The 27799-nt window shown below is 31.9% G+C and overlaps 1 protein-coding gene across 3 annotated transcripts; it reads left to right on the top strand.

The window, feature by feature from the left end:
- Nucleotides 1-710: 710 nt before the first annotated feature.
- LOC133182224 (tumor necrosis factor alpha-induced protein 8-like) lies at nt 711-27799 on the top strand. 3 transcript variants are annotated; one of them, XM_061316978.1, is made up of 5 exons: nt 711-776; nt 10440-10510; nt 14524-14571; nt 23063-25961; nt 26473-27799. In XM_061316978.1, coding segments are annotated over exons 2-4 (621 nt in total). In that variant the 5' UTR covers nt 711-776; nt 10440-10509; the 3' UTR covers nt 23635-25961; nt 26473-27799. The 3 variants fall into 3 exon arrangements, with proteins under 3 accessions (XP_061172962.1, XP_061172964.1, XP_061172963.1); XM_061316980.1 differs by lacking the exon at nt 14524-14571 and having other exon boundaries at nt 715-776; XM_061316979.1 differs by lacking the exons at nt 711-776; nt 14524-14571 and adding an exon at nt 6443-6457.

Raw genomic sequence — 27799 nt, 5'->3', positions numbered from 1 at the left:
CAAATTTGTTTAAATCATGACCCCAGGATGCAAGGCGGGGTCACAATTGAAGTTTTACATGGAACTATTAAGGAAAAAATCTTGAAAATTCTTCTATCATGATTAGTCAACGAAATATTGAGGCATCTTCAGTTAGTGTAGAATCTTTTTTTTTAAATTACAAACCCCTGGGGGTAGGTTGGGAGCACTTTTATATTAAAAAATTATGACCAAAGTGCTCATGTTCGCGTTGTGGCTCATGGGCCTCTTGTTTTTCGTTTAGCAACATGCACGCTTAGAACTCCCAATAAATTTGATTTTAAAAGAAATTTTCTACAGAAAAAACATACTGTGCTACTATATTTCATTGATATATTGCTCTTTTTTCATCTCTTTTTCAAGGGAAAGTCAATCACAATTTTGTACTAACAAATAGGCTACATCATGTACATTGTTTCACTGAACATTGCGAATGCGGGGTAACTCCAAATAATATTCTACCCTATTTTTTAAATATATTAATTAATATATTAAATGAAATGTAACATATGTACATACTTAATTAGAGAGAGACTTTTGATGCAATATTGTTTTTTTTATGACGAATTAGTTCTATTTTAGACTTTGAATTTGTCGCCAAATATATTAAGAAAGTCCTTCCGGATCATGCATATCCGCCAGTGTGACGTCATGGACTGTGTATGCTAGGTCGTTCAACTAGGATAAGTTAGCAGGTGTCCGTGTTATTAATGTCTTGAGGAGCTTCAAAATATTTTGTCATCTTTAATAGATCACTAGTAAGTATAGGAAAGAAAGAGTTTAAAAAGTTTACTAACTTTATGAAACTTAAATTTGTTTACAAACTTTACTACAGGAAGTTGGGCCTAGTTATTTTCTGTCGTTCGCCCACTTCACGAGGTAGGAGTATATTGTATTCATGTTAAAAATTATTATGTTTATTATATATCCTGGTAAAGTCTAATGGTACGTTTTATCTGTGTCAAGTCTATATAAGACTTTAGAATGAATATAAATTTTTAGCTTATGAAAATGTTGATATTTATATATCTTGCCCCGATTTTGAGTTTTATAACAAATCTGAAACTTAGTGGTGTCTCTCTCAACTTATTTTGTTTCCTTGTGAAGAGTTTAGCCCAGATGTTCTACATCCGGATTCTGAGTGGTGATAAGCTGTCTTGTTAGGTCTGTGCTATACAATTCAGCAGTTTACTTTTATAAGAGTTTGTAATCTGATAAGTCATGTGTAATAAGAGTAAGTACTCTATATAATATAATACACATGCAGGTATTGCAGCATGTGTAAGACTGTTTATGGTGAGTGATATACTGATGAAATGACAATTTTTTAAAATCACCGTAATCACAGACAACATTAAGTTGTATACTCATTATCATCATTTATTTTGTATCAAGTCATACAGAAAACAAATACACATAATCCTTTGAAAGCTATATATTTGGGAAACATAAAATTACATAGATTTGTAAATAAATAAAATATTCAGGTGTTCTTGGAAAATCAATTTTTGTTATTGGAATCGGTGTGACTTACCATCTCCATGCAATATTCAAAATAAATTAACAAGATTTGCATTTACATCACATAAATATGTACATTTTAGCTTTAAGCTGTTCAGTAAACATAAATTTCCCAGCAACCCAACAGAAATGTATTTAATCCGAGTTTCATCTGACTATAACCCCTGCTTTTACTTTGTGACGTGCTCCCCTGCACATGTCACAATATTAAAGCAGGGGTTATAGTCGGAAGAATCTCGGATTAAATCATATATAGTTCAAATTAATAGAAGAATTCTCAGAATGTAACTAGAAATTATTTTTTACAGGGTGTTAACAAAAATAACATCCTTGCATGCTTTGTAACAGCTGGGTTAGCAATGCCATCATTTGTAAAAAAAAAATTCCAGCAATATTCTGAAAATTATTCCTTATTGTTTTTATATCAATAAAAATTACTTTTATATAAATTCTATTATATTGTTACAATTAGTTTTGATAATTTTAAAGATGTGAATAGTTTACATTTCTCTGTTTTCCTCAAATCTCAATCATGCTCATGGACTATAAGATAATGTGAAATCTAAATTTAAGCAGTCAGAGATCACTGTTTAATATGTCTGAATGTATAAAACAGAATGCACTTGTTCAAGATTTACCCAGCTCATATGATTAATGAAGATGAAAATGTTGCTTCTGTTCACTGTATTAAAATAGTTGCTTATTTTTTTGTATGCATTTCTAAAGTGCATGCATAAACAAAAGATGTCTATAAATAGCAGTATGCTCAATGCTAAAAATAAGTTGTAAACATATTATTATAGTTCATCAAATAATTACAGTCAGGATCAGGGTGTGGAGCATGCCAGTTTAGAATTATAATAGCTATAATAAACTGAGGAATAAGGAAATTGATGATATATAAATACTCTGTGGTAACAAGGAAGCACATGTCATCTACAGTACTTATATATTGTGCTGTACTTAAATATATTGTGCTGCATGTACATACAACTCAGTTAATGTCCTTGAGAATGTCATGGATACAAAGCATGTTTATTCTTCAATCCTATAGTCATGTGACACAAGAATTGCTTTGTTAATTGTACCATGTGTACATTAAAACCATTTTTATCTCTACGAATTATGATAAATTTTGCTCAGATACAGATAGCAAGGCATTTGGAGGAGAGACTGATCACAGATTTAGAATACATTACTATATTCTTCTTGGATTTTTTAAAATTGCTAATTGATAGCTTTTGACTAAACATAGTTAAACAGAATTGCAAAAGAGAAAAAGTTCCTTTCAATCAGAGAAAGTATCCATGCACCCCAAAAAATGTACTGTAAGGAACACTTGACTGACTGACATTTTTCATACTGTCTAATTGTTAGGCCATTACAGCTGAACTTCAGTATCTCGAACACTGATATCTTGAATACCATGGATATGTCAAAGTAATATGAAAGTCCCAACCCCTTTTTCTTTAAGTACTTTACCCTGGACACCTCAAATCCTCGGATATCTTGAAGTTTTTTCTCAGTCCCTTTGAGTTCAAGATAGGTTTGACTGTATTTACACACTGAATTGTTGACGGATTTTTCCGTTATTTACTGATCATGACAAGGAGCACACAATGGGGTTGATGGGTCGGCAGAGGATGCTCACTCCTCCATGGTACCTGATCCCACCTCTGATGTTTTTGGATGTCCGTGTTTGCTCTGCTCCTGATTTGTATTGTTTTAATAGACTTTGAGCTTGGATACTGTTCGTTATCTCCTATTTCATTGTACACCCTAAATGTGACTTGTAATTTATATATCTCATATCAGAGTTTTTAAAATGTTGTATGTTAAAATAGATGAACATTATTTATAGTTTATGAATGTTTTTGTTGCATCAATTTAGACATTGGAAAGTCTTTGCCAGCTTTATGAGAAAGTCATAAAACATGCTCAAAAATACAGTGCCATGCCAAAAGTATTCACAATTTTTCAAAATGGCAGACATAAACAATGATGTGCCTCATGTGAATAAACATTAAGTATTGTAACAAATTTTATTCTTAACTTACCTTATATGTGATGATATGTTCCCGTAACTTAATTACAGTTGATAAAGGAATGGTTTGGAATTGTAAAGAGTTCTCAGGTAGTTTTGATCAAACGGGAATTTGAGAGTCCAAAATAATTGCAAAGAGCTCTTCAAACATCCAAATATTTTGTTGCCTATTTTGTAGAGTTTCTTTAATTTGAAGTCACAATTTTTTAACTCACCTTTACGAAGTCAAGATGAGCTTTAATGCCATACCCCCACTTTGGCGTCAGTGTTAGTGTCAGCGTCCCAGTTGAAGTTTTAGGAGCAAGTCAGTTCCTAAGTAACAGTGAGCCATACCTGGACCAAACTTGCATGGATGATGCATTATGGGATTTGTTTCGGATGGTGGATCTGACCTACATTTTCCAGATGAGCCACTACGTTAAAGTTTTTGGAGCAGCTCCATTCCAAAGTAACTATACGTCCTACGTAGACCAAACTTGCATAGATGATGCATCTAGGGATGAACACCACCAGATTTGCTTCAGATGCTGGATCTGACCTACATTTTCCAGATGAGTAACCAGATTAATGTTTTTGGAGCAGGTCCATTCCCAGCCCTACCTAGGGCTAGCAAAGCCATATACGTCCATTGTTCATTTTTGTATGACCAGCCAGTTCTGATACCGCTGTGATATCTTGAATGGAAGCTCTGCTTCTTTTCATTTTTTTTAATGATCTCCCATGGTTAAATATTTATTCCAAAATGATCTGATGATAGATTCTAAATTCCCAATATATGTTCATTTTAAGTCTAGACTTTTTCTCACTATCGTACTTCATTTTGAACAATCAATTTCTCTAGATAGTTGATATTTCTTTAGATTTTCAGCTCATTATGAGTGACTGGCTTGTTTACAATTCTGTCAGAATTCAGAATGATGACAGCAGAAATTTATCAATTTTGTAACTTTCTAGAGAAAAATTACTCTGTTCAAGTTTCAATAGTTAACATGATCTGTATCACAAGTTATTTGAAATTTCCTCTTTGTCTTTACAAATGAGGTGCATAGTGTCACGAAATACTTTTGGCACAATGCTTTAGTTGCTATAAAAACAAGACTTTAGTGTATCTAATGAGAAAGACCCGAGATTGAAAAAAATTAGTGACAAATCAGTTTTGTGAACAATAATGATATGTTCAATTTTAGATTACTTGCTTTATTCATAGATTTTTTTTTCAGTCCTAGGAATCCATTACAGTTTACTGTTTCTAAATATAGGCATTATCAAAAAAAGGCAATTAACAAGAAAGGAGGGTATAGATTTTTATATAGGAACATGGATAAATTAAGGAAAGGTACACATAAATTAAACAGTAGATGTCCAGGTAGGTGCATTTGATTTTAAGCCAAATCATCATATTAGAAAATTCATAGGATCTTTATGCAAGGACGCTTCTTAAAGCTTTTACTCTGTAAGACACTTCTATTTTGAGTACACTACCATTGGTCCAATATTTTTAGATCCATTCTAAAAGGTTTGCAGTGAAATTCTCATTTAAGGTTCACAAACCCTCTGCTCACTCATATAAAATGTTGCTTAACTTTTTGATTTTCTGAAAGAAATGTATTTTATAAGTAAAATACAAACAATTCTACAATAAGCTTGCGGGGTAAAATTAAACAGAAAAGACATTTCAACTTGACATATCTTTAAAGGAAGAATAGATGTTTATGTCATTGAGATAGGCAAAAAAATAGGCAGATTCTAGTAGATAAGAATGCTTTAGGCTCCTAAATATGGACATTACTTGAGACTTAAAAGCTTGATGATTAAAAACAAATTCCAAGTCATGTTGGAGCTGCATTTAGCAGTTTTTAAAAACCACTTTACTTATGTAACTATTAAAACTGTGATTTCTATATTGGACTAATTAATCAAAAGAGCTGTTGTTCATTGAAGGAAATTGTTGCTGTTGTGGGCTTTATTTTGATTAAATAATTGATATACAATTATTACTTGACCAGTAGCTTTCACAAGAATGTGTCCACCAATAACTGATTGTACATTTTTTCTTATTAAAATCTGCAGCTGCTTGTGTTTGAAGGGCTCTATTCTCTTTCACTTTCGTCTGTCCACTTCTCTAAAGAGAATAGAAGGGCTCTTGCCCTATTGATAAAATACATACCCACCATGTATCAGCAGCTGACAAGAGAGTATAACAGTGTTTGAATAAATCTTTCATTTCCTTGTGTTTCCTAGCACATAATCATTTGATTTTTATTCCACTGTGAAGATAAACTGAAGGCAGATTTTTCTCTATTTTCTGTTGAAATGGGCCACAGGGAGCAATTTTATAAAAATATGAATCCAACATGATCTGATACAATATTTTCAGAAAGTAAATTATTTTTTCTTTACTGCACACATGACACAATGCATCAGTCTTCAAGAGAGATATTTAATCTCTGGAATGCCTTGCTGGATTAAACGAAGAGGAAAAATTCTTTTTCCAACAGAAAACCATTTTTTAAATCACAGAAAAAGTTGACATAAAAATTGGAGCAAATCTCTCAGAAATAATTAAGGATTTTCTGAGGTATTCTTGTAACAACTGGTTTAATTACCCATTAGGTAGGTGGAATGAATATTTCAACAATTTCTGTTTATATCAGACATGAATACATTGTGTTGGATATTTTATGTAATGAGTTTTTGCTGCCATTCAGTTATAATAGCTTGTGAAGTTAAAGTAGGTAAAGGGCAGGATATAACACAGATTTGACAGGAAACTCAGTCACCAGCATTTGAGATCAGTTACATTCTGACTGGGGGCTGGCTTGTTAGATATATTTATACAAGCACCAGGAATTAATACCTACGTTTATTGTACTGGTAAGTAAATTTGTGTCACCACAAGATAGTTTTTTTTAATGCTTGAGGTAATATGCAGATAAAGTATTAATTTTGTTCCTATCCATATCGGTATAAATCTATTCAGAGAAATATATCTCCTAGCATAATTGCCCTTTAAGTTTGTCTGGTATTTTAATATGCTTCATAAAAATTGTGAATTATGAAGAAGGTGCATTAATAATCTGGTTTCTGTTTATGAGTTGATTTAATTTTAGGTGCATTTAATGATTTATTTTTTTTAAAAATTAAAGGTGTATGTAATCCATATGTTTATCATGTACAAATACATATATGTAATACCTGTTTTGATTGACTTTACAAATAAGTTTTCCCGTTGATTGTTGATATTTATCTGGTCACTTTACAAATAAGTTTCCCGTTGATTTGTAATATTTACTGTATAATTACTCCATTTATTTCCCTGCAGGCCAGCAACGTTTTTGTAGTGTAAACTTAAAAATGTATTCATGATTGCCTGATAAACACACTGTTCATTGTTATACATAAAACTCTTCCTCTGTTTAAAGTTCTAAGTAGGCCATTATATAAATCTACCCACCATGAAAAGTAAATATATATTAAAACCCTACAGAATCTAATCTTTTCTATTGATATTGTCTGTGCAATTATGCTTTAAAATTTTTACTATTTAGTGTATATCTTTGTATCAAAGCCTTTAGTAAGAAGATCAAGATCAGTGGAATAAGTTAGACGAAATACGATTATATTGAAGATCTTTGATAATTCATGCACTGATTATTTGCCCAAGCTGTGAAGCATAACTGCTGGCGTTCAGTGCAGATGCAGGATACATGGAGTTGCATGTGCATTGTCTGTCTTGTATGATAAATGCAGCACTTGTGATTTTTTTGCCACCCAGTGTCTATATCCTGTATATGTACAAGGGGGAGCTATAGGCATCATATAAAAAGAGTTTATATTTTATATGAAATACAGAAGTCATCTTATTCAAAAGGAATGCTTCAAAACTAAAAGTTTTAATCTTGTTGACTGACACTTTCTTTAACCATTTCTCAACCTTTTTCACTTAACTTTCTAATTAATATTGGCAGTCTTTTTATCCAAATAGAATGTTGCCCAAAGAAACAAAACCTAAATGTTTTCTCTAGTTTAGAATACAAATCTTGTGATTGCAATTAAAATGTAATACCAAATATGATATAACCATTATATGATTCAAACACTATATATAAGTGCAAATTTGTGGTCACATTTTCTACTTTTGATAGAATTAAAAAAAAAAAAGGATGACAAAGCATTATCCTTTATAGTATAGTGAATTATTTAGTATATCAGAATTTTGATAAGTTATAGAAGCAGCTCTCTTTGATGTGTCAGATCAACCTTGCAATAAATAACTTCAGGCAAATCAATAGCAATAATGACTGCAATAGGCATGCATGTTCCAAAATGTGTCAACAATGATACAACAGACCAGCTGACGAGTTCCCGAGCATATCCATTACCCAGGGGCTATTGTGTGTCATAACTATCATAATCTCGCATAAGCAGGTGAAATGTTTAGTAAACTCAAACCATCTGTCTGATGGTAGGGTAAAATTTAAGTTTTATACATATTTACTGGTACAGTTCAACTTCAGTATCTAGAACACCAACATCTAGAATACCATGAATATGTCGAAGTGATTGGGAAGTCCTTACCACGCATTTTTAAAGCATTTTACCCTTGATATCGAGAACCCTTGGATATATCAAAAGTTTTTTGTTGGTCCCATTAAGTTCCAGATAACAAGGCTTGACTGTATTTAGTTTGTTTTGATTGTAAGGAGATGGGTGAAGAAGGCATGCAAAATGCCTATAGGTTCAAGTATACAAAAATCATTCAGTTTGTGAATAAGTACTCTAAAAGTTCTTATCATTGAAATTTCTGAAATAATGAAAATAAATTTAACTTTTCTGATGCAATTCTCTCAGCAAAAATTATCCTGTGATTTAAAAATAAAATTGTGGTATTCTTGAGGTTCAAATCCAAGCAATACAGTGGTGGATCCAGAACTTCTTGGGGGAGGAGGGGGGGGGGGGGGGATGGAGCCTTGACTACCAAAATACAAGTGATGTGCAATTTTTTAACACTTAAGAAATTAATTTGGATTCTATGTAGAAAACCCAATTACCCAAATAATGATACTTCATAACAAACAACAAAATGAATATAAATTAGTTTGGAGATTGTTGAAAAATAGAATGTTTGTTTGTTCATTCATGTTTTTTTTTTTTGGGGGGGGGGGTATGAATTAAATGCATTGCACTCTTTATTATTTTTTTATTTACTGACCTACCAACCCAATGTTTTGGAAAAAGTCTTGAAAATCAATCAATAAAAAAAAAAAATTCCTGCTTTGACAGGGTTTCTTCTGGACAGTCATATACATTTTATAAGTTGTACCACAAATTGACAATTCATTATACAAAGTTGTAACCATAAACTGGGTTTTATTAAACATCATTTTACTGTTTTGTTTTGTTTTGTTTGTTTGTTTCTTTTTTTTTTTTTTTTTTGCTTCAAATATTTGCAAATCTTTTTCATTTAAAAAGTTTATTACATTGCACTTTTTATCTATACAAGGAACACTTTTCAATGCAATTTTTTTTTACTGTAAACTTGACTCTTCTAGTACAGGTCACAACGTAAACAACTGGTACATAACTGAGGTATGATATGAACCTTGACTAAATGGACCTCAAGTCAAATATTTCTCAAAAAGATGCAAATATTGTGATGAAAGTTTATTTTAATGGTATATTGGGTCTTTGTTCCATGTTTTTGTTAATCAAAAAGTGTATACTTTTCATGCATACTTTTATGATAAACTTTCCAAAAAAAAAAAAAGGAGCAAAGACCCACTCTTATAAAAAAAATGCTATAATATGAAGAAATGACCATTTTTGATTTCTGTACATGTGTGTATGTTATTGCTTATACAAATAATTTCAGTCTTTTGTGAGAAATGCAGATTATTGAGAATTTACTTTAAGTATGTGTTAATGTAATGAAATATGGAGATGACGAACATTAATCAAGTTCAAAAGTCCATTGAAACAATACAAATTCATATAATCGTCTAACTCTGACCTTTGTCATAAATATTAAAATTTGTCAGATAGAGATCTCATATTGTGTCACAGTCAAAGATTGTCATTCACAAAAGTTAAAAGTCAATTAAAAAGTTTACCATTGTAGAAATTTGACGTAAGACCAGAGGCATTTTATTAAAAAAAAATCATTTTGTTAAACTGTTTTATCTCATTTAAAAGTCCTTCTAGGCATAAGAAGTGAAAGTTGAATGTAGTAAAAAAAACCTGTTCTTGGACTGCCTCTTGTGTACTTTACCTTCACCTTTCCCATTAGTTTGAATTCCACAGCTGTTGTAAACTATCAAGAGATAAATTCGTGACTCTTTATGCCACAGTGTTGTTGTTAGAACACATATTGATCTGTAAAAGTTGACCATAATGGCTTGATTTTATCTGCTATATTGGCTCTGGCCTCTGGTTCATTTGAACTTAACACAGGCATTTATTTAAGCTATCATGCACACAAATGATTCAGATTAGAAGAATGAGAGAAACAATGTTTCAGACATCAGAACTGTTTATGCCAACTTTTCTGGCAACTGAACTTATTCAAGACTTGTGAAGTGCTGGTAGCATTTTCAGGGCCACTATAAGGAATCATTTGACATTAATATTAGAATTTAAAATCTCAGACAAATTTCAAGTATACATGTAATAAGTACCTGTGAAGTGGATGATTCATTTGACCAGGGAGAGTTTGAACCTTCAAATTATTATTGACTGTAGAAAATTGTTTGTTTTGTTTTTTTTCAATGCCACTTTTGCTGTACATAATCGAAGGAGGAAAGTTATCCCATCTTTATTTTTTTTAGATGATTAAATTTCAGACTTTGTTTTACTACAGATGTTGCCTACCAGTTGCTGATTGACTTCATCGGTGGATGTAAACTCAAGTGATCTCGGATCAAATCACAAGTGAGTAAAATACAGGATTTTATACAAAACTCAGAATTCTTAATAATGTAGAAATATTTTTTGTTAATATATGGTTTTAATTACTTTGTCATAATGAAGGAAATTGGGAAAACGTGTGACTACCAGAATAATCATGATGAAATAAACAAATTAATTAACATGTTTGGGTTCAGAAAATATAATCAGTCATTTTCATTGAATGTTGAAATGTGGATAAATGTCATTAGAAATTTTGTTTTGTAAATGTTTATTCTATATTGATTCAAATTAAGTAGCAAGGTACTTTAAAATTTAACAAATTCTATTCTGTCTCTTTTTAATTTGGATGTATCTGAAGGTGGCTTTCTTTGTTAATAAACATTCTGGTTCGATCACACCTTGCCGAATAGCATTAGCGGATGATTAAAGGATGACAGAACACAATTCTTTTGTAATACATTGATGAAAGTGGTCCCTCTACTCTTTTCAAGGCTCTTGCAATCAATGCATGAAGCATATAAAACATATATTAAAAAATGTACATTTAATAAATAGACATGTAGCATACAAGCAACAGTCAACTAACAGACTTCACGTTTTATACCCCCACTCCGAAGTAGAGGGGGTTATACTTTTTACCCTTGTGTGTCTGTCTGTCCGTCTGTCTATGTGTCTAGCTGTCTGTCTGTCCATGACAAATTTTTCGTCACAGTTTTCTCAGCAACTACTCATCCCAGATGCTTGAAATTTTAGCACACACTTTGTTGAGGCATGCCATATGGTGGGATTCATTTTTGTAGGAATCCGATGTCAACTTCCTGTTTATCCATGCGTCTGTCCATACCATACATAGCAAATTTTGGTCGCAGTTATCTTAGCAACTACTGATTGCAGATGCTTGAAATTTTAGCACATCCTTTGTTTAGGCATGCCATGTTAATTTTTGTACGAATCCGATGTCAACTTCCTGTTTATCTGTGCATCTGTCCGTACCATACATAACAAATTTTGGTCACGGTTTTCTCAGCAACTACTGATTGCAGATTCTTGAAATTTTAGCACACTCTTTGTTTGGCATGCCATATGGTGGGATTCCTTTTTTGTACAAATCTGATGTCAACTTTCTGTTTATCTGTGCATCTGTCCGTACCATACAGAACAAATTTTGGTCGCAGTTTTCTCAGCAACTACTGAATGCAGATGCTTGAAATTTTAGGACACTCTTTGTTTAGGCCTGCAATAGGATGGGATACATTTCTGTATGAATCCGATGTCAACTTCTTCTTCATCCTTGTGTCTGTCCATAACTGAACTTGTGTACATTCACATCAAAGCGGGGTATTATTAGTGAGCATTGGCTCACAGACTTCTTGTTCAGTAACGAATAAATGAGAAACTGACAAAACAGATTTAGAACATAATTCTTAAGGCCTTGAGAAAGATGTCCATTTTATCCATTTCTGGACCATAAGAAACAGAAAAGAAATGTATTCGAACGGGCACGAACAGATTGAAAAAATTCTATCCATTTTTGGTCCGTTAGCACTATCTAGTAAGATGTGATCGAGCTCTTCAGGAAGTGTCTGTATAAATGTATAAGAGTATTTGTGAATAGTATTTTTCCATAAGATTAAAGATAAAAATTAACAAAATATCCTTTAAGCTAGATAAAAAATGTATTTTATGGGACTACAGTAGGTGGAGCTATTTTCCATTCTGTATTAGTCCTATATGTACTGTGTTGTATATTAGCCTACTATTCTGAACAATCTGAAAATAAATCTGATTCAGTATATCAAAAGCATTTACAAATAGTAACGGCTGATTTATTCCTAATTCAAAGTTTGGATTAATATTTCCTTGTGAATGTAAAATGTCAAATTTTCTCAATCACTTTAAAAAAATTATTCCAAACAGAATCTAAACATTACTTTGATCCAAAGGAATATAGGCAGTTATTGAAAAATGATGTGCTCAGGTGAGTGATGTGGCCTATGGGCCTCTTGTTATAAATTGATTAAATTCATTGACTCAAATGTAAAGTTGATGAATTCACCATTAAACCTTTGCTGTTTATCATATTTTTAATCAAAGTTGTATATTTCATTTTATTTTTGTGGTATTTTTGACACAAGAAACATAATGCAGACTTGCTTTTATCTTCACTTATTACTTTATTAGCTAGTTTCAGTTCATAGAAACATGTTACAAGGTTAAGCACACAGCAAGACCCCTAATAATGCAAGGAAGATTTATTAGATTTTCAAAAAGCTCTCTAAAATTTTCCCTGAGTAGAACATCAAATACTGTGGAATGGGATTGATAATGCTGCTGGCTGAAAGTAACCAGAAGTAATTAAGTGTTATTTTAATGGTTAAAGCCACAGGTGTCAATTGGTGTACACACCTGCTGATCAGCCATCAGTCATGATAGTATGTGCACTCGGGGAACCTGCGGGTAGGAGAATTGGTAGTAAATGCAGCCAGTCAATAATGTTTCACAGAGAACACTGTAAATATGAGAAAAAATGATTAAAACTCGTACAATAAGAAAAATTATTATGGAAATTGAGACAGTCACTGAGCAGTCTATCAGTATTGTAATTTTTTATGTGTACATTTCTTATTCATCAGGCCTTACAATACTGTTAGTCTGCTATGATATGTGCAGAGTTCTATACTTGTTACATGGACAGTGAGGAGATGAAATCAACTGAGCAAAATATTTGAAACTGAAACATGATAATAATGAGTAAAATTAAGAGTAATAATAAAATTTGAAAAATTTATATGATTTATTAGGCCAGACATAAAAAAAAAAGACATAGTTTGTTTCCTTAAGAAATCATGGTTGGAATGTACCGTATATACTCGCCTGTAAGTCGGTCCGCCTATAAGTCGGTTGTAGTTTTTGAGGTTATTTGGAGGAATTTGCCATTGGCCTACTTATAAGTCAGTGCAACTTATTGCCAGCTTTAGTTGACAATTTCAAATGAATGCTCTAATGTTTTAACCTAGCTGGTTTCGATTAATATTTTTAGAAATTACGCCGATATTTAATTTTAAATCATTAAGAAAAACACTAAATGCACACTTTAGATAAAAATAAAGTTATTAAAATATGTAAATACTTGTACTTTATGTATAATCTTAGAATACATAAATGATATAATATATCCAGACTTTGTTCAACAATAATCCTTGGAAATGTTTATAGAATACTACATTTCGTTGTCCAGAAAAATACTAATCTTTTTATGACTCGCCTATAAGTCGGACATAGAGTTTTGGACCAAAATTTAACTCCCAAAAAACCAACTTATAGGTGAGTATATACTGTAGGCTTTTTGAAAAACTTTTCATCTGAATTTATTTGCAGACTAAAGATTACTGTAAACCAACAATTATTTGCATCATTTTTTAATTGTGATTCGTCAGATTGAAATCATTCTGGGATGATTAATTTTCGTGATTGAGGAAACGTATTCTTTACAGATACAAAGCAAAATAAATGGTTCACGGGAATTCATGAGTTAAAGTAGATCGCTAAACTCCTTGATATTTCTCACACACGAATAAAACTTGGTTTACAGTATCTAAGAGACGTACTATGAATGAATTCCAAAGATTATCAGCACATTTTACATTCTGTTCAGTTTCGTAGTCACCAATGACATATAGCATAGCTGCAAGCTAGCAGGGTTCAAACATGCTCTGTTTTCAAGTAATTCTAGGTCAAATACTCAAACTAACTTCACCAATGTTTTTTTTTTTTTTTTAATTTTTCTTTTATAAAAGAATTTAATGTTTTTAGGAATTAGTTCTGACCTTCCTATAACTTTTGCCACAGGATCATGATCCATGATAAAACTCTACAACATTTGTTGTGATTTTAATTAATGCTTTTATTCTACATGTATGCTTATTAAATATGTAATACATGTTTATTAATAATTCTTATGTTCTTTCATACTTTTAATAACAATGTGATATATGAATAATGACATAATTTCTTATCTGGTTATGTAATCACAGTGTCTGGTGGAGAAGATGATCGCACAGGAAATTCCGAGTCTGACATCAGTATGTTTGCATGCTCGCATACATATTGTTTAGTGTGTATATATATATGTATATATGATAATGTGTTAATCTGAAAATACCGTATATATAAAAAAAAAAACATAGGCACACTTCATTTTTGTGTACTTAGTATATAATAGTATGAGAATGTGTTTACCCATGTATGGTTGATTGTATGACGAACATATACCAAATATACCACAGAGATTCCAATAAGTGTGTGTAAATATATCCATTAATCTACTGTAATTCACCAGTCAACTAGAGTAATGGCACTAAACATCTATAAATATTATAAATATGTCAATAATTGCTCATATTTACTGAAGAAAACATACGTAACTATTCCTGATAACTTATATATACATGTATACAGTTACTGTAACATTATATAGATGTGCAGTATTATAATCAAGGACTAATATTGAAAGTGAATGAGTTTGAAAGTTTTTCAGACCTTAGTGATAAAAATGAGTAAGTTATAGTACACAGAGATTTGTGTCTCTTAAATTAGCTTTGATCCGTTCCTTTATTGTCCTTAGCAGACCAGTAGTGGTTTGTTATTTATTGGATTAAAGTGATGTAGGGACAAAATTAAAGTGTCGTTTTCCAAGTGTAATATATATTTATGACCAAAAACAATGCACTTTGATGTATCCGAATGAGGGGTTTACACATGCACATTAAACTGTGGGAAAGGTTTTTTTTTCAATTGTATTCACATATCTTTTCTATATGCTGAGATCTTGTGGAATTATGAGATACTGTCAGGAGGGGGCAGCCTTTCTTTTTAAATAAAAAAATTACAGGGAGGAGTGGGATGAGGTGCTCTAGGGGTTCATTCAGAAGCAGGGACATTAACTTTGATTAAATTATTAAAGTGTAATATTTTTATAAATGGTAAGTGTTTTTGTAAATTGTTGAAAATATTTCCTTTGAGTTTTATTCTGGGGCATTTAGTTTCTGGTCTGTCTGTTTGTCTATTTAAACTTGCCCATAACTTTTGAATGGTTGGTGCTAGGGCTTTCATATTTCACATGTGTATTTCTTGTGACAAGACCTTTCTTTGTGTACCAATACAGTTGACCTCTTGATTCTGACCTTTACCGAACTAAATTTAGTCTTGGCCATAACTTCTGAATGGTTGGTGCAAGGGCTTTTATATGAATACACATATGTATTCCATGTGACCAGACCTTTCTTTTGTATGAACCTTTTTTAACTTTTGACTTTGACCATGGAGTTTGACCTACTTTTGAAAACTTTAACCTTGGCCATAACTTCTGAATAGGGCTTTCGTGTTTCACTTATGTATTCCATGTTACAAGAGCTTTTCTTTAGTACTAATAGTTTGGCCACATGACTTTGACCTTGGAGTATGACATACTTGTTAAAAACTTTTAATCAGGTATAGTTTCTGAATGTTAAGAGCCATTCTCTGTAATGACTTGAACTTTTATATAGGAGCTGTGGCACGCATAGTCTCAGAATTTCTCCAAACTCTCTACGATGAAAGTCTTTGATACCTTAAACTCAAATCAGGCAAAAATTGGTTGCTACGTGTCATGGTTTCCATAGCAACACGTCCTAAAGTTTGAAAAATGGTATTTTTCAACATGTTCAGAGTCCCACAATTAACGTTTGCGGCAAAGCAAACAAGTGGTAATGACTGTTTCTGAAAGTTGAAGGTTTGGTGTCTTAAATATTTGATAAACATAATTGGTAAACCAACTATTATATATGTTACTATGGAAACAAAGTATTCAAAAGTAATAATTTTGTTCATTTGATTTTAAAAAGTCATACACTTAAAAATAAAAAAAATTATAGGTTGAAAAGCAAGCAAATAATAGACAAAAGATCCTTGAAACATATGCCAAGGACGAATTATGATATTTCTTATGGGTTGGCAATGGTTGCCATGGTTTTAATACCACGAAGGGATTTTGAATTTCTTCTCTTAGTGTTTCAATCTTATCCTATCTTTTTAAAAAACATATTTCTATATAACTAATGATCAATTTTTAAAGGCGTTTGTGTGACCCTAATTTTCACATTTCAAAAATTTCAAATTTAATTCTTTAAATAGAGCTTTGCTATGGAAATTAGCCGAAAAAATATGCTTAAAAATGTGAAAAATATTATATTTCCTTGGATACGTACCCTTGTATGTAGATTCCCAAAAATTTTATGATTGATATTTATGAATAACTAACCTGACTTTCAATTTTGATTACAACCCAATCTCTAACTGGATGCAAAAAGCTGGCACATAGGGTTTAATATTGATATAAAATTAACAAAATCGAACATTTTCACTTCTTGGTAACCATAGCAACAGTGTTGTATTTTTCAACAAACTTTATCAATATATGATATTCAACTTTAGTTCTACCAGATAAGTACTATTCAAGGTTAGTCAAATAATATGTTTCTTGATTAAAAGGTAAGTAAATTTCTAAAGCAGCAAAAAATATATCACTTTAAACAACTAGTACGTTGTTTCCATGGTTACACTGCAGAAAAACAATTAATCCCAATTTTTCTTATGCTGTTGGTGTTGCAAGGTCCTAAGGATGTATATGTGCCAGTCATGAATTTTCTTGTTTTTCCTCAAGATAGTAGCATTAACCCAATAATAGCGACAGATTTTGCATGGTATCACTGTGTTACCATGGCAACCATGAAAGTTATTTTTAGAATAATATTGCCAATACCTGATTACTTAAGGTCAAATATTTTGTATTGTTTTTCTTAAGTTGTTGATTGAGTTTGATCGTGTAACATCTATCATTTGTGAATATTGAGCATTTATCAGCATCTAAAATGTATTCCAAATGTACCCATGGTTACCACTTACTTAGAGATAAATTCTAAATAGTTTCTTTATAGCATAAGTGGCAACAAGGTGTCATGTTTTTGTGAGAATGGTTTGTTTGTTTTTCTTAGTCTTTATTAAGGCTTTAAATAAAGATTCAAAGTAGCTGAAAATCTCAATTTTTTCAACTTTTCTGGCTGTTACCATGGCAACCAAGACACATAGCAACGAAATTTTGTTTGATATATGTTTCTGGTGTCAAGTTGTAATAATGGGCAAAGTTTCATCAAAATCGGTGACCATGCGTGGCAAAGAAGTTTAAGTGGTTACAGAGAATCGTTATTAATGTGCTGTGCTAGGGCTTTCATATTTCACAAGTGAATTCCTTGTAACAAAGCTTTTCTTTGGGGATCAATATTTTTGAGCTATGACCTTGTCATAGTTTGAGTCTTTACATGCTTTAGTATTCTTTTGCAACCAAAATATTTTTTTTCCAAAGCATACCATTTTCTCGTAAAGTCGTACAATTTGTCTGTTTTTTAATGCGATTTTTTGTGAAATAATCTGTAGAAGAATAATCTGCCAGAACTAGCACCATGATAGCTCAGGCTATAATTCATTAATTGTCTTGGTATTCTTTATAGGTTTAGTTACTTTTGTGAGGATTTTGAATAAAAAGGAAACAACTGTTCTAGCTTGTGGTACCTGATTACCTGAGCTATAATCTCTTGTAAGGTTTTCTGATACCCATGCATTGTCTAGTGGCTGTCTATCTGCCCCCCCCCCCCCCCTTTCTCCCCCTGAAATTTAAACTGACTTTCAGGTTTAAAACTATAACTAAGCTAGATCACCAATAATTACATGGATTCACAGTATTTCAGAACATTAAATACTAAGCATTGGGATTATTAATGCACTTTTTGATGTAGTTAACATGTATGGTGCATGCCAGAGTTTGAATTGGAGTATGAAGAATATCTAATAGAATGTTTTTAGTTTTTCACAGTTTAACAACACAATACAATTTAGGTATACAGTCAATCCTCGTTATCTCGAACTCGATTTGACTGAGAAAAAACTTCGAGAAATCCCAGGGTTTGAGATATTGAGGGTTAAATACTTAAGAAATACGTGGTTAGGTGTTCCTAATCACTTCGACATATCCATGGTATTTGAAATATCCGTGTTCGAGCTACCGAAGTTCAACTGTATATATATACTCATGATTTCTCATCAGTAATAAATGTACTTATGTACTGTGTAGAGATTTTAATGTCTATAAAAATGTAGATGCTTCAATATTTGGCTTTTAATTCCACATTAGACATCTGTATTTATTCCATGGAAACATGGGGTGGGGGAGAGGGTGAGTATGCAACCAGATTGCTTGATGTATTTTGATGCATGATCCTTATATTACAATATCAGTTCAAACACTCAGGAATTGATGTGTAATGGGCAGATTTTCAAGGATGGAAAATTTCCCAGCTCATTGACAAGGGGAGTATTTTTCCACACATTGGTGAAACTTAATTGTTTATACAATCACATAGAAATTGTTAACCACTTTCCTTATAATGACAAGGTTGTGTTTACTTTTAAGCATCTTACAGTGTCCATCTGCAGTGTTCACACAATGTGGAGGCCTCTCATTAAGTATAAACCACTTGAACATAGTGTAGTGTATCTGCTAGACAGAATTACACTTTGATGCATTGTGTGCGAGAAATCTTTGCAATTTTGAAAGAAAAAAAGGTCATTAAACTTCTTAAAAATGATATCCTATTTTCTTTTTTCTGAACCACTCAGGTGAAATATTGCTATCCGTTTTTTCTGTCCTCATTTGTTGTCCATCTTGCCTTAAAATTTGAATGTTTTCAACTTCTTCTCTGGAACCGCTAAACTGGTTTCAACCAATTTTGGCATATAGCATCTATGGGTAAAGGGGAACAAAAATTTGTGAATTTCATTGTCCCTGACTCTATGGGGCCAGAGGGCTGGGGCTAAAACCACTAAAATTAATGCAATCTTTAAAAATCTTCTTCATATTCCTGCACATCAAGCACTCAGACTGTTGGCATGATTGTAATAATTGATTGAGCCCTCTACCAAAATTGTGAAATTCATGGTCCCAGAGTCAGGGATTCTGGTGCCAGGGTGGGGCTCTATAGATCATATACTGTACAGCAGGAAATTAAAATTAACTCGCGGAGTTAATATTCGCTATATTCGCGGAAATAAAAATTCCGTGAATTCAACATACAGTGAATAATGCTCCAAAAATTGATAAGGATAAATTGAAGTATACCGATATCTGTGATTAGATTCGTTAACTCTATTTGTTTTTCCTTGCAAACATAAAAGCAGTAATTAATATAGCGGAAATGTAGACTGTCTTCCTAATTATGCAGGTGTACGGATCAATTGATTTACTAAGACGTACTGAGTTGGTTTCTTAAAAATCTTAATTGATAAATAAACATCTATAACTAACATTTAATTCTGCCACCCAGTAGAGGTGCGATGTAATTATCTGTAGAACATGTAGGCCTATTGTTAGATTTCACCCGTGCGTATCACTCAGTCCTATTATCTTTAATCAAGGCACTTACGTAGTAAAGACAACACTGTTACACGTTAATTCAATGTTATTAACAGTTCAACATTTTGATTACCGGTACTGACAACTTATTTAGATTCAGGGAGATTTAAATATACTGCAGTAAATACTACTCTGTACTCTACTCAAAACATACCTATGAACGAACACCTGCCAAAGGGCCTTGTATTGGATACGACTTGAAATCACTTGAATAAAATCACTCGAGTATAGATTCATATGTATTTCAAAAATATTTAATTGAAAGAAAGAAAGAAAATTTATCTGAATGCATAATATTGTAAATTGTACAACATTTTGTCTTCTAATCGGGATCAGTCCGGTGTTTCGTTCTATTTAATCGGGTTCAGAATCGACACAATACGCAAGGAAAATACTTTCAGTGTGGAAAGTTTTTTTTTTTGTATAATTTTTCCTTTCCGCGAATTCAAACGACCGCGATTTGCTGCAAGTTGAACAAATCGCGATCTTTTCCGACCGCGATTTTAACCTGCTGTACAGTAGTGAAAGTGCATTATTTCAGCTAAGGAATGGCCAGGTTAATGTTTTTGGTGTAGGTTTTAAGTTTTTGGTGCAGGTTAGTTTTTGGAGCAGGTCTCATTTCCAAATAACTCTAAGCTCTATTTTGACCAAACATGCATGGATGATACATCTATGGATGCACACTACCAGGCTTGCTTCAGATGCTGGATCTGACCTATAATTTCTTGATGAGTGAACAGGTTAAAGTTTTTGGAGCATGTTCATTCTAAAGTAACTATAAGGCCTATGTTGACCAAACTTGCATGGATGATACATCTATGGATGCACACTACCAGGCTTGTTTCGGATGCTGGATCTGACCTGTATTTTCCAGATGAGTGAACAGGTTAATGTTTTTGGAGCATGTTCATTCTAAAGTAACTGTAGGGCCTATGTTGATCAAACTTGCATTGATGATGTACATTTAAGGATGCACACTTATACCAGGCTTGCTTCACTTGCTGGATCTGACATACATTTTCCAGATGATGGACCAGATTAATGTTTTGGGTGCAAGTTTATTACCAAGAAACTACCGTATAAGCCTATCTGAACCAAACTTGCATGGATGATGCATCAAGGGATGAACACTCTCAAACTTGCTTCAGAAGCTGGATGAGTGACTAGTTAGAAGTTTTTAGATAAGTCTATTCCCAAGTTATACTGCGGAACATTAACTGGCAAAATTGGAAACATGGAGCTTACGTCATTTTCATCTGTTACAGTCAAAACATTTAATGATAGACAATGAAATGGGCGGTACAATTCAACACGGACGTCCGAGAAAACATTGGATTGAAATTCTAGTTTGAAATTCATTTTCAATCCACCTCAGCTATGCTAGAACGCACATACATGTATTACTGATTGACCCAGAAGACAAATAATTTCAATTTTGGAATCGAATAGTTTGAAATTTATTTAAATCAGAATTTTCTGTCCAGTGTTTTAAAGAAATATAAAGGAACAAATATTTGTTTGGTATGTGTATGTATGTGCTGGGAGGGGGGATGAAGATCTTGGAAATAAATATGTCATTGAAAGTTTTCTTTTAGTTTGGACAACCCCTCCCTGCTTTTATTTGTCAAACATTTTTCATCCTAGAAATAAAATATATTCTGTAATGTGAAGGCATGATCTGACTCAACAATTTTTGACACCCCCCCCCCCCCCCTTTCTAGAATCAAATGGCTGTCCCCTGAAAAAAATAATCTGTCTTCTATATTACTTTTACGTGCCCTTAAAATTATAGGCTAAAATACTCATATAAATATGAATTTCAAACAACATGTATTGGAGAATTGAAATTATTTGTCTTTTGGATCATACATTCACAATTTAGGTTTGAAAACAGCTCAGGTGGATTGAAAATGAATTTCAAACTAGAATTTCAATCCAATGTTTTCTCGGACGTCCGTGTCGAATTGTACCCACCCATTTCATTGTCTATCATTAAACATTTTGACTGTAACAGATGGAGATGACGTAAGCTGCATATTTCCAATTTTGCCAGTTAATATTCCGCGGTCTTAACTGCAAGCCCTATCAGATCAAAATTGCATAAATGTTGCATCTTGGGATGTACACCACTAGATTAGAAGTTTAATGTGGGACTTTGCCTTACTTACAGACAACAATTGTCGAGGTGAGCTCTGTAATCTCTGATTACCTATGTTTATGTAAAGTCCCAGTCCAAAGCATAAAATTTACATGGTATATGTTGATTTTGGGCAAAGAATGGAGGTGTACAGGGGGAGGATCGACATTCAATTTCAAGGCTTTATATAAATAAATAGGATACTAAAAGTCTAAGAATGGAAGTTATAGGGTCATACAATTTATCAGAAGAACAATTTTAGGCCCTTGGGCCTCTTGTTTTTAAACTCTTTGTTTTTATATGTTGCATTTTTCTGCTTAGTAAAAAATATATTAATAACCTTCCCTTTCTATCAAACCCATGTTGCATAAATTAGAGAAAGTACTTAAAATTATTCGAGTTCATTAGGCTGTTAGTTTGATGGAATGAATCAAAACTACATAACCACAAAAGACTGCAAGTGTAGTTATAAGTATTAGTTCTCATTGTGAAAATATATATATATATATATATTACAGGGTATATAAAAATTGTATTTCTTCTTTTATCATATTATATGATTGGCTCAGGCTGAAGAAACATAAGGTACGATTATTTTCATGCTGCATTGAAAATTAAACCTTAGACAGGCTTTCATGTCTGGACATATTTCTACAAGGCCGTTGTGCTGTCAATGTGCAGTTGTACTTAAACATGATCTATTCAGTCTTCAATGGGTTTTGAAAATTAATTTTAAAAAGTTCATTAGTAGCAATTTCTGAAAGCAATTCAACTGTGTCATAATTTTCTGACCTTACCTTCTCTATGACCTTGAACTTGAATTTTATGTTAGTGAATTCATTCAACAGTTTACTATAAAGTGAGGATGGGAATGGATGATGTGCATTTACAGAGTTATACACCTAAATACACACATTTTTTTAATCTTTTGCAGTGGCAGAACCCGGAGCTGGGTTTGATGCTAAAGGCTTTGGGCTGAGGGCCCAGAAGAAGCTTTTAGGAAAGATGTCTAGCAAAAAGATTGTCAAACAATTTGTTGATGATACTACAAGTCAAGTTTTAGACAATGCTTATAGGATAATGAAAGACTTTACTGGTGACAAGAAACAAGCAGAAAAGTTGCTAAAGTACATCATTAAAACCATCATCAAGGTCGGCATCCTCTACAGAAATGATCAGTTCAATGCTGATGAACTGCAGGTTGCAGAATCCTTCAAAAGCAAGTTTCACTCTCTTTCCATGACTGTTGTTAGCTTTCATGAAGTGGATTTTACCTATGAGAAACCATTCCTGAAATCCAGCATTGAAGAATGCCGACAACTTCTACAAAGTCTCATACAACGACACCTCACGGACAAATCTAAAGGTCGTGTGGATACAGTGTTTAACTTCTTCACAAAAGACGAATTAATGGATGCTTTGTTTAATCCCTCAGGGCCTCATAAGAAGGAGATGGACTCAATAACTGCTGATATGCATAAGATGATGGATGAGGGGAATCTTTAACCATTTGTTTTTCTTAGAGAATCAGCTGTGTGTTTGAATGATACTGTGCAGCAATTATAAATGCAATCTAATAAATCCTTTATATGTAATCATGTAAGGAAAGGTATATTATACATATATGATTTGAGAAAATAGTTTTACAGTATTACATTAATCCATATGTTCAATTTATTACCAGACATTTTATTGGACAGATGTGTTAAATAATCATTGTTTTGGTTGCAATATATTCTGTTTTCTGTAAAGAGATTTGTTCATAAAATATGAATGCCTATATGCATATGAGTTGAAATATATGTACTACACTTCTGAATCCTCATATTTACTTGTTATATAAGTCAAATTTTATAGCAATGATTTAAAAACATTTTTTCACAATACTTTGGGAGGATATTTTCAATAGAATAAATCATATGATGATGAAGACAAGAATCTCTTACTTGCTCAATTTTCTAAAAATTCATCAATGCAAAGAAGTACTTATGTTTGATAAACATTTCTGGAAAATCTGTGTTTAATGTTATTTGCAAGCAGAATTGAATTTTCATTGGTCATATAGTTCAGTGTACTACAAGAAAACCACTCTAAAAACAAGAGAGATTCCATCTAAGTGATAAATTTCTAAGATTGGTTCATCTATTATCTTGAATTTACAGCATTTATATTGTCAAACCAATTGTATCAATATTTACTGTCAATATGAGTGTAAAAACCTGTTAATCATAGTTTGTTGGATGTTTTTAAAAACGTGACTCAAGTTTATTGAACCATTTTAAATCTCTTTTGGGAAATATTTTGTTTTGTGCATAGAAGTCCTATGAAAAAAATATCATATTTTCCCTATTAAGCACCTGTGTCCCTATAAGCACCCCATGAGGTATATTCTGAATGTCAGAGAATAAGGGCCTCCTTTTATTACTTGATCAGATTGTCCAAATCCAGGAGACGTATCTTTAAAACCAATAGAAAATTATAAAGCCGGATGAAATTGGCTATGTCATCGGTTCGTAGGAAAGGTGGAAGTCAGATTGACATAATCTGGAACATTTTGTCAGAAACTTTTTAATAGGGCTAGAGTGCAAAAAATTTCACAGAAAAGGTGGCATTATGAATAACAAATAACTGCCCCCTTGTACAAATTTTGACACTTAACAGGGAAAATATGGTAAGTTAAGCATAGCCATATATCATAATTTCAAATATTGATGTACTGATTTTCCATAAAGATGCGTCCTATGCATATTTATAGCTGTATCAAATAGTGAGTTTTTGAAATTACTCTTAATTTTAATTAAAATTGCTGTGTATTGCTTGCTTTCAAGACTCTTAGAACATTGTAGTCTAAGTATGCATTCTGTTGCACATTTGATTTCAAAGCTTTAGAATTATGAGAGCGAGAGTTCATTTGGTCTACATTCCATTAATTTTTGTTCCATGCATGTTAGGGTAGATGTCTCTCAAGTATCACAGTGAGTTGTGTTCATTATAGCATACAATGTATGATATGGTGCCGTACTTGTCAAATTTAGTGCTTTTTGAATGTTATCCATTAACAAATTTTTTATATTAACTTTCAAAACACATTGATAATCTATTAATCTCTATGATCTATAAGTTTTACAGGGTACAACTCCTTCAAAAAATTTTTTCTATGTACAATATTTTTTCTGTCATGTCTGTTATGTAAATAACATAAGTAATTATCTTTATTATATGAAGATGTGAGGTAACTTAATTGCCACTCAAATGTTGAAAAAAGTTATTAACTTTAACACTTGTTAGAACTGTCTTCCAACTGATTTTGATCATAATAAAGATGATACAAGAAAACCCATGCAAAAAGAAACATAACAGCCCATTGTAGAAAGGAGGAAGCTTCTTGCATCTGTGTTTAGTGTGATGAATATTTTTGTAATTGTCTATTTTTACATTAATATGACTAGTCATATGGGCATGTTTTTGCTCTATATTTGTTATCTAGTTGACATTGTTTATAGAGGAAGAATTATATTTCTACAAATTCTTTCAGTGGCCAACATTCAGTATAAAGCTGTGAGTGTGATAAACATTGAGAATAGGGAAGACATGCTATAGAAAAGAGATTATTAATTAACACAACCTTTTTTTTTTATCTGTTTAAAATATTTATTATTTTATTCTGAATGCCTGTAGAAATGCAATGTAATAAGAATTAAAATTTTGATTACAGTCAGAATTGGGGGGTATACAAAATATTTTTTGAAGTATATATAATTTTATGTATGAGATTGCAATATTTTTATTTTTCAACTACACCATTAGGGATTGTTCTACTTTTAAAAATTAAGGTATTCAATGTATAATGAATGGATTCTGAACAATGTTTAATTATTTTAAACTAGTTAAAAATGCATTGCTAGATAATAATGAAAGGGAAATGAACCAAATTTTTATGGCTGATAACATGAAAGAAGCAGGTCATTTTGCACCTTAAAAGTTTTTAAAGAGTTATCTGCCCTTGACCAAAAAAAAAGAAAATTTTCATTTTGTCAAAATATTTGCGGTAAATGATTTATTTTATTTCATATTTTAATAAAGAGAGAGTTTATGCATATTTTCACCAAGAGATCTTTATGAAATTCAAATTACTATTTACAATATCTTAATATAACCTGCACTGCCCATAGACTTCAATGTAAAATTTAAGGTGAAATTTATTTGATAATAATCAAAATTTTGTAAATTCCTTTGGTGGAGTATTTTAATTTTATAACACCTTCAAAATGCTACCATGATTAAAAATATCGGACCATTCATTTATTAGGTACAAAATATAGTCGTTATATTGAATACCTTAAGTTGAAATGAAGACAGTGAAGGCATACCATAAGCATTGTCTAAATTATGCTATAATGCTATATTTTTAAAGCTGCAATTTATCCCATAAGGCCATTTTTAGCTCTACTGGTCAGAAACCAGAATAGCTTATGCGATAGTAAGGTGCATGTCTGTAGTCCATCCATCTGTCTTGCTGTCCATCTGTCTGTCTTTAAACAATTTTTCAAAACACTACTCCTCCCACAGTTTTGGTCTGATTTCAATATAATTTGGAACACAAGTAGATTAAACTAAGATACATAATTCTATTTATCAGTATTTGATTTTGACGAATGGTGTTGCCATGGTTACTAAAAATGGAAATTTCTGTGAAATACTTTCAAAACCCTACTCCTCCTCAATTTTGGTCTGATTTCAATACAACTTGACACACAAGTAGACTACACTAAGGTACTTAATTGTCTCTCTCATTTTTTTTTTAATTTTGATGAATGATGTTGCCATGATAACTAAAAATAGAAATTTCTGTAAAATTCTTTTAAAAGGCTTTCCTCCTACAGTTGAGTCTGATTGAATTAAATCTTGCCACAAAAAGAGACTAAAGCAAGGATTATTATTCTATTTATTGCTGTTGCAAAGTTACAAGTCCAAGTGCTACTTTTCTCTTGCTTTGTTATAAGTACAAAGCAGTAGAGCTACAGTCTCGTCAGAGACTTCTGATTTAAGAATTAGCCTCTTGTTTGATGTGTGAAAAATATTGGTGATTAATAAATTGTGCTATTTGTATATGTGATATTTCCTTGTATCTTTATAAAAATAAGATATTCATTATTTTACCAGAGTACTTCAAATAATAAGTTCAAGACACTCATGCTTTCATTTTGCCAATTGAAAGTTACTTTTTATATCCTGCAACATATATTAAATGCTTTGTAATTATTAACAAAATTAATAGCATATCCTATATTGTTTATTTGTAGAAGAAATATTTTCTTTTCATTCAATCAGAGTAAATTAAATCTTTCTAAGAACATTTTTCATGTTTTACATTAACAATGCCAAGATGAATGTTTGAAGTTAATGTGTTTGTTAAGAATGTGCTTCAGAAGAGATATTATATCATCTAAGCAGTGAATTCCAGCTTGTCAGTATTCTGTATGATGACACAAAACTTATTTCCAAGTTCTGAGTGAAAGACAGAGATATTTTTTTCAATGAGAGTATAGTGAACTGTATGAATTTTTTTTTTTTAACCACAGAACTTGCAAATGTAAAGCAGAATGGTATAAAAAAAAAATGAAGAATTTAATATGAATTACTTTGTAAATAAAATATTTGCTTTCTAGAA

The sequence above is a fragment of the Saccostrea echinata genome, unplaced genomic scaffold (assembly GCF_033153115.1).
Source record: "Saccostrea echinata isolate AGI-Se365-2 ecotype Australia unplaced genomic scaffold, CSIRO_AGI_Sech_v1 ptg000009l, whole genome shotgun sequence".
Taxonomy (NCBI): Eukaryota; Metazoa; Mollusca; class Bivalvia; order Ostreida; family Ostreidae; genus Saccostrea; species Saccostrea echinata.
This window is presented reverse-complemented; position numbering and strand designations above follow the sequence as displayed.

What these genes read in the sequence shown, in the direction of transcription:
- LOC133182224 (XM_061316978.1), top strand. An exon ending in AAATTCCGAGTCTGACATCA is followed by an intron (nt 14,572 to 23,062) that starts GTATGTTTGCAT and finishes AATCTTTTGCAG; the next exon opens with TGGCAGAACCCGGAGCTGGG.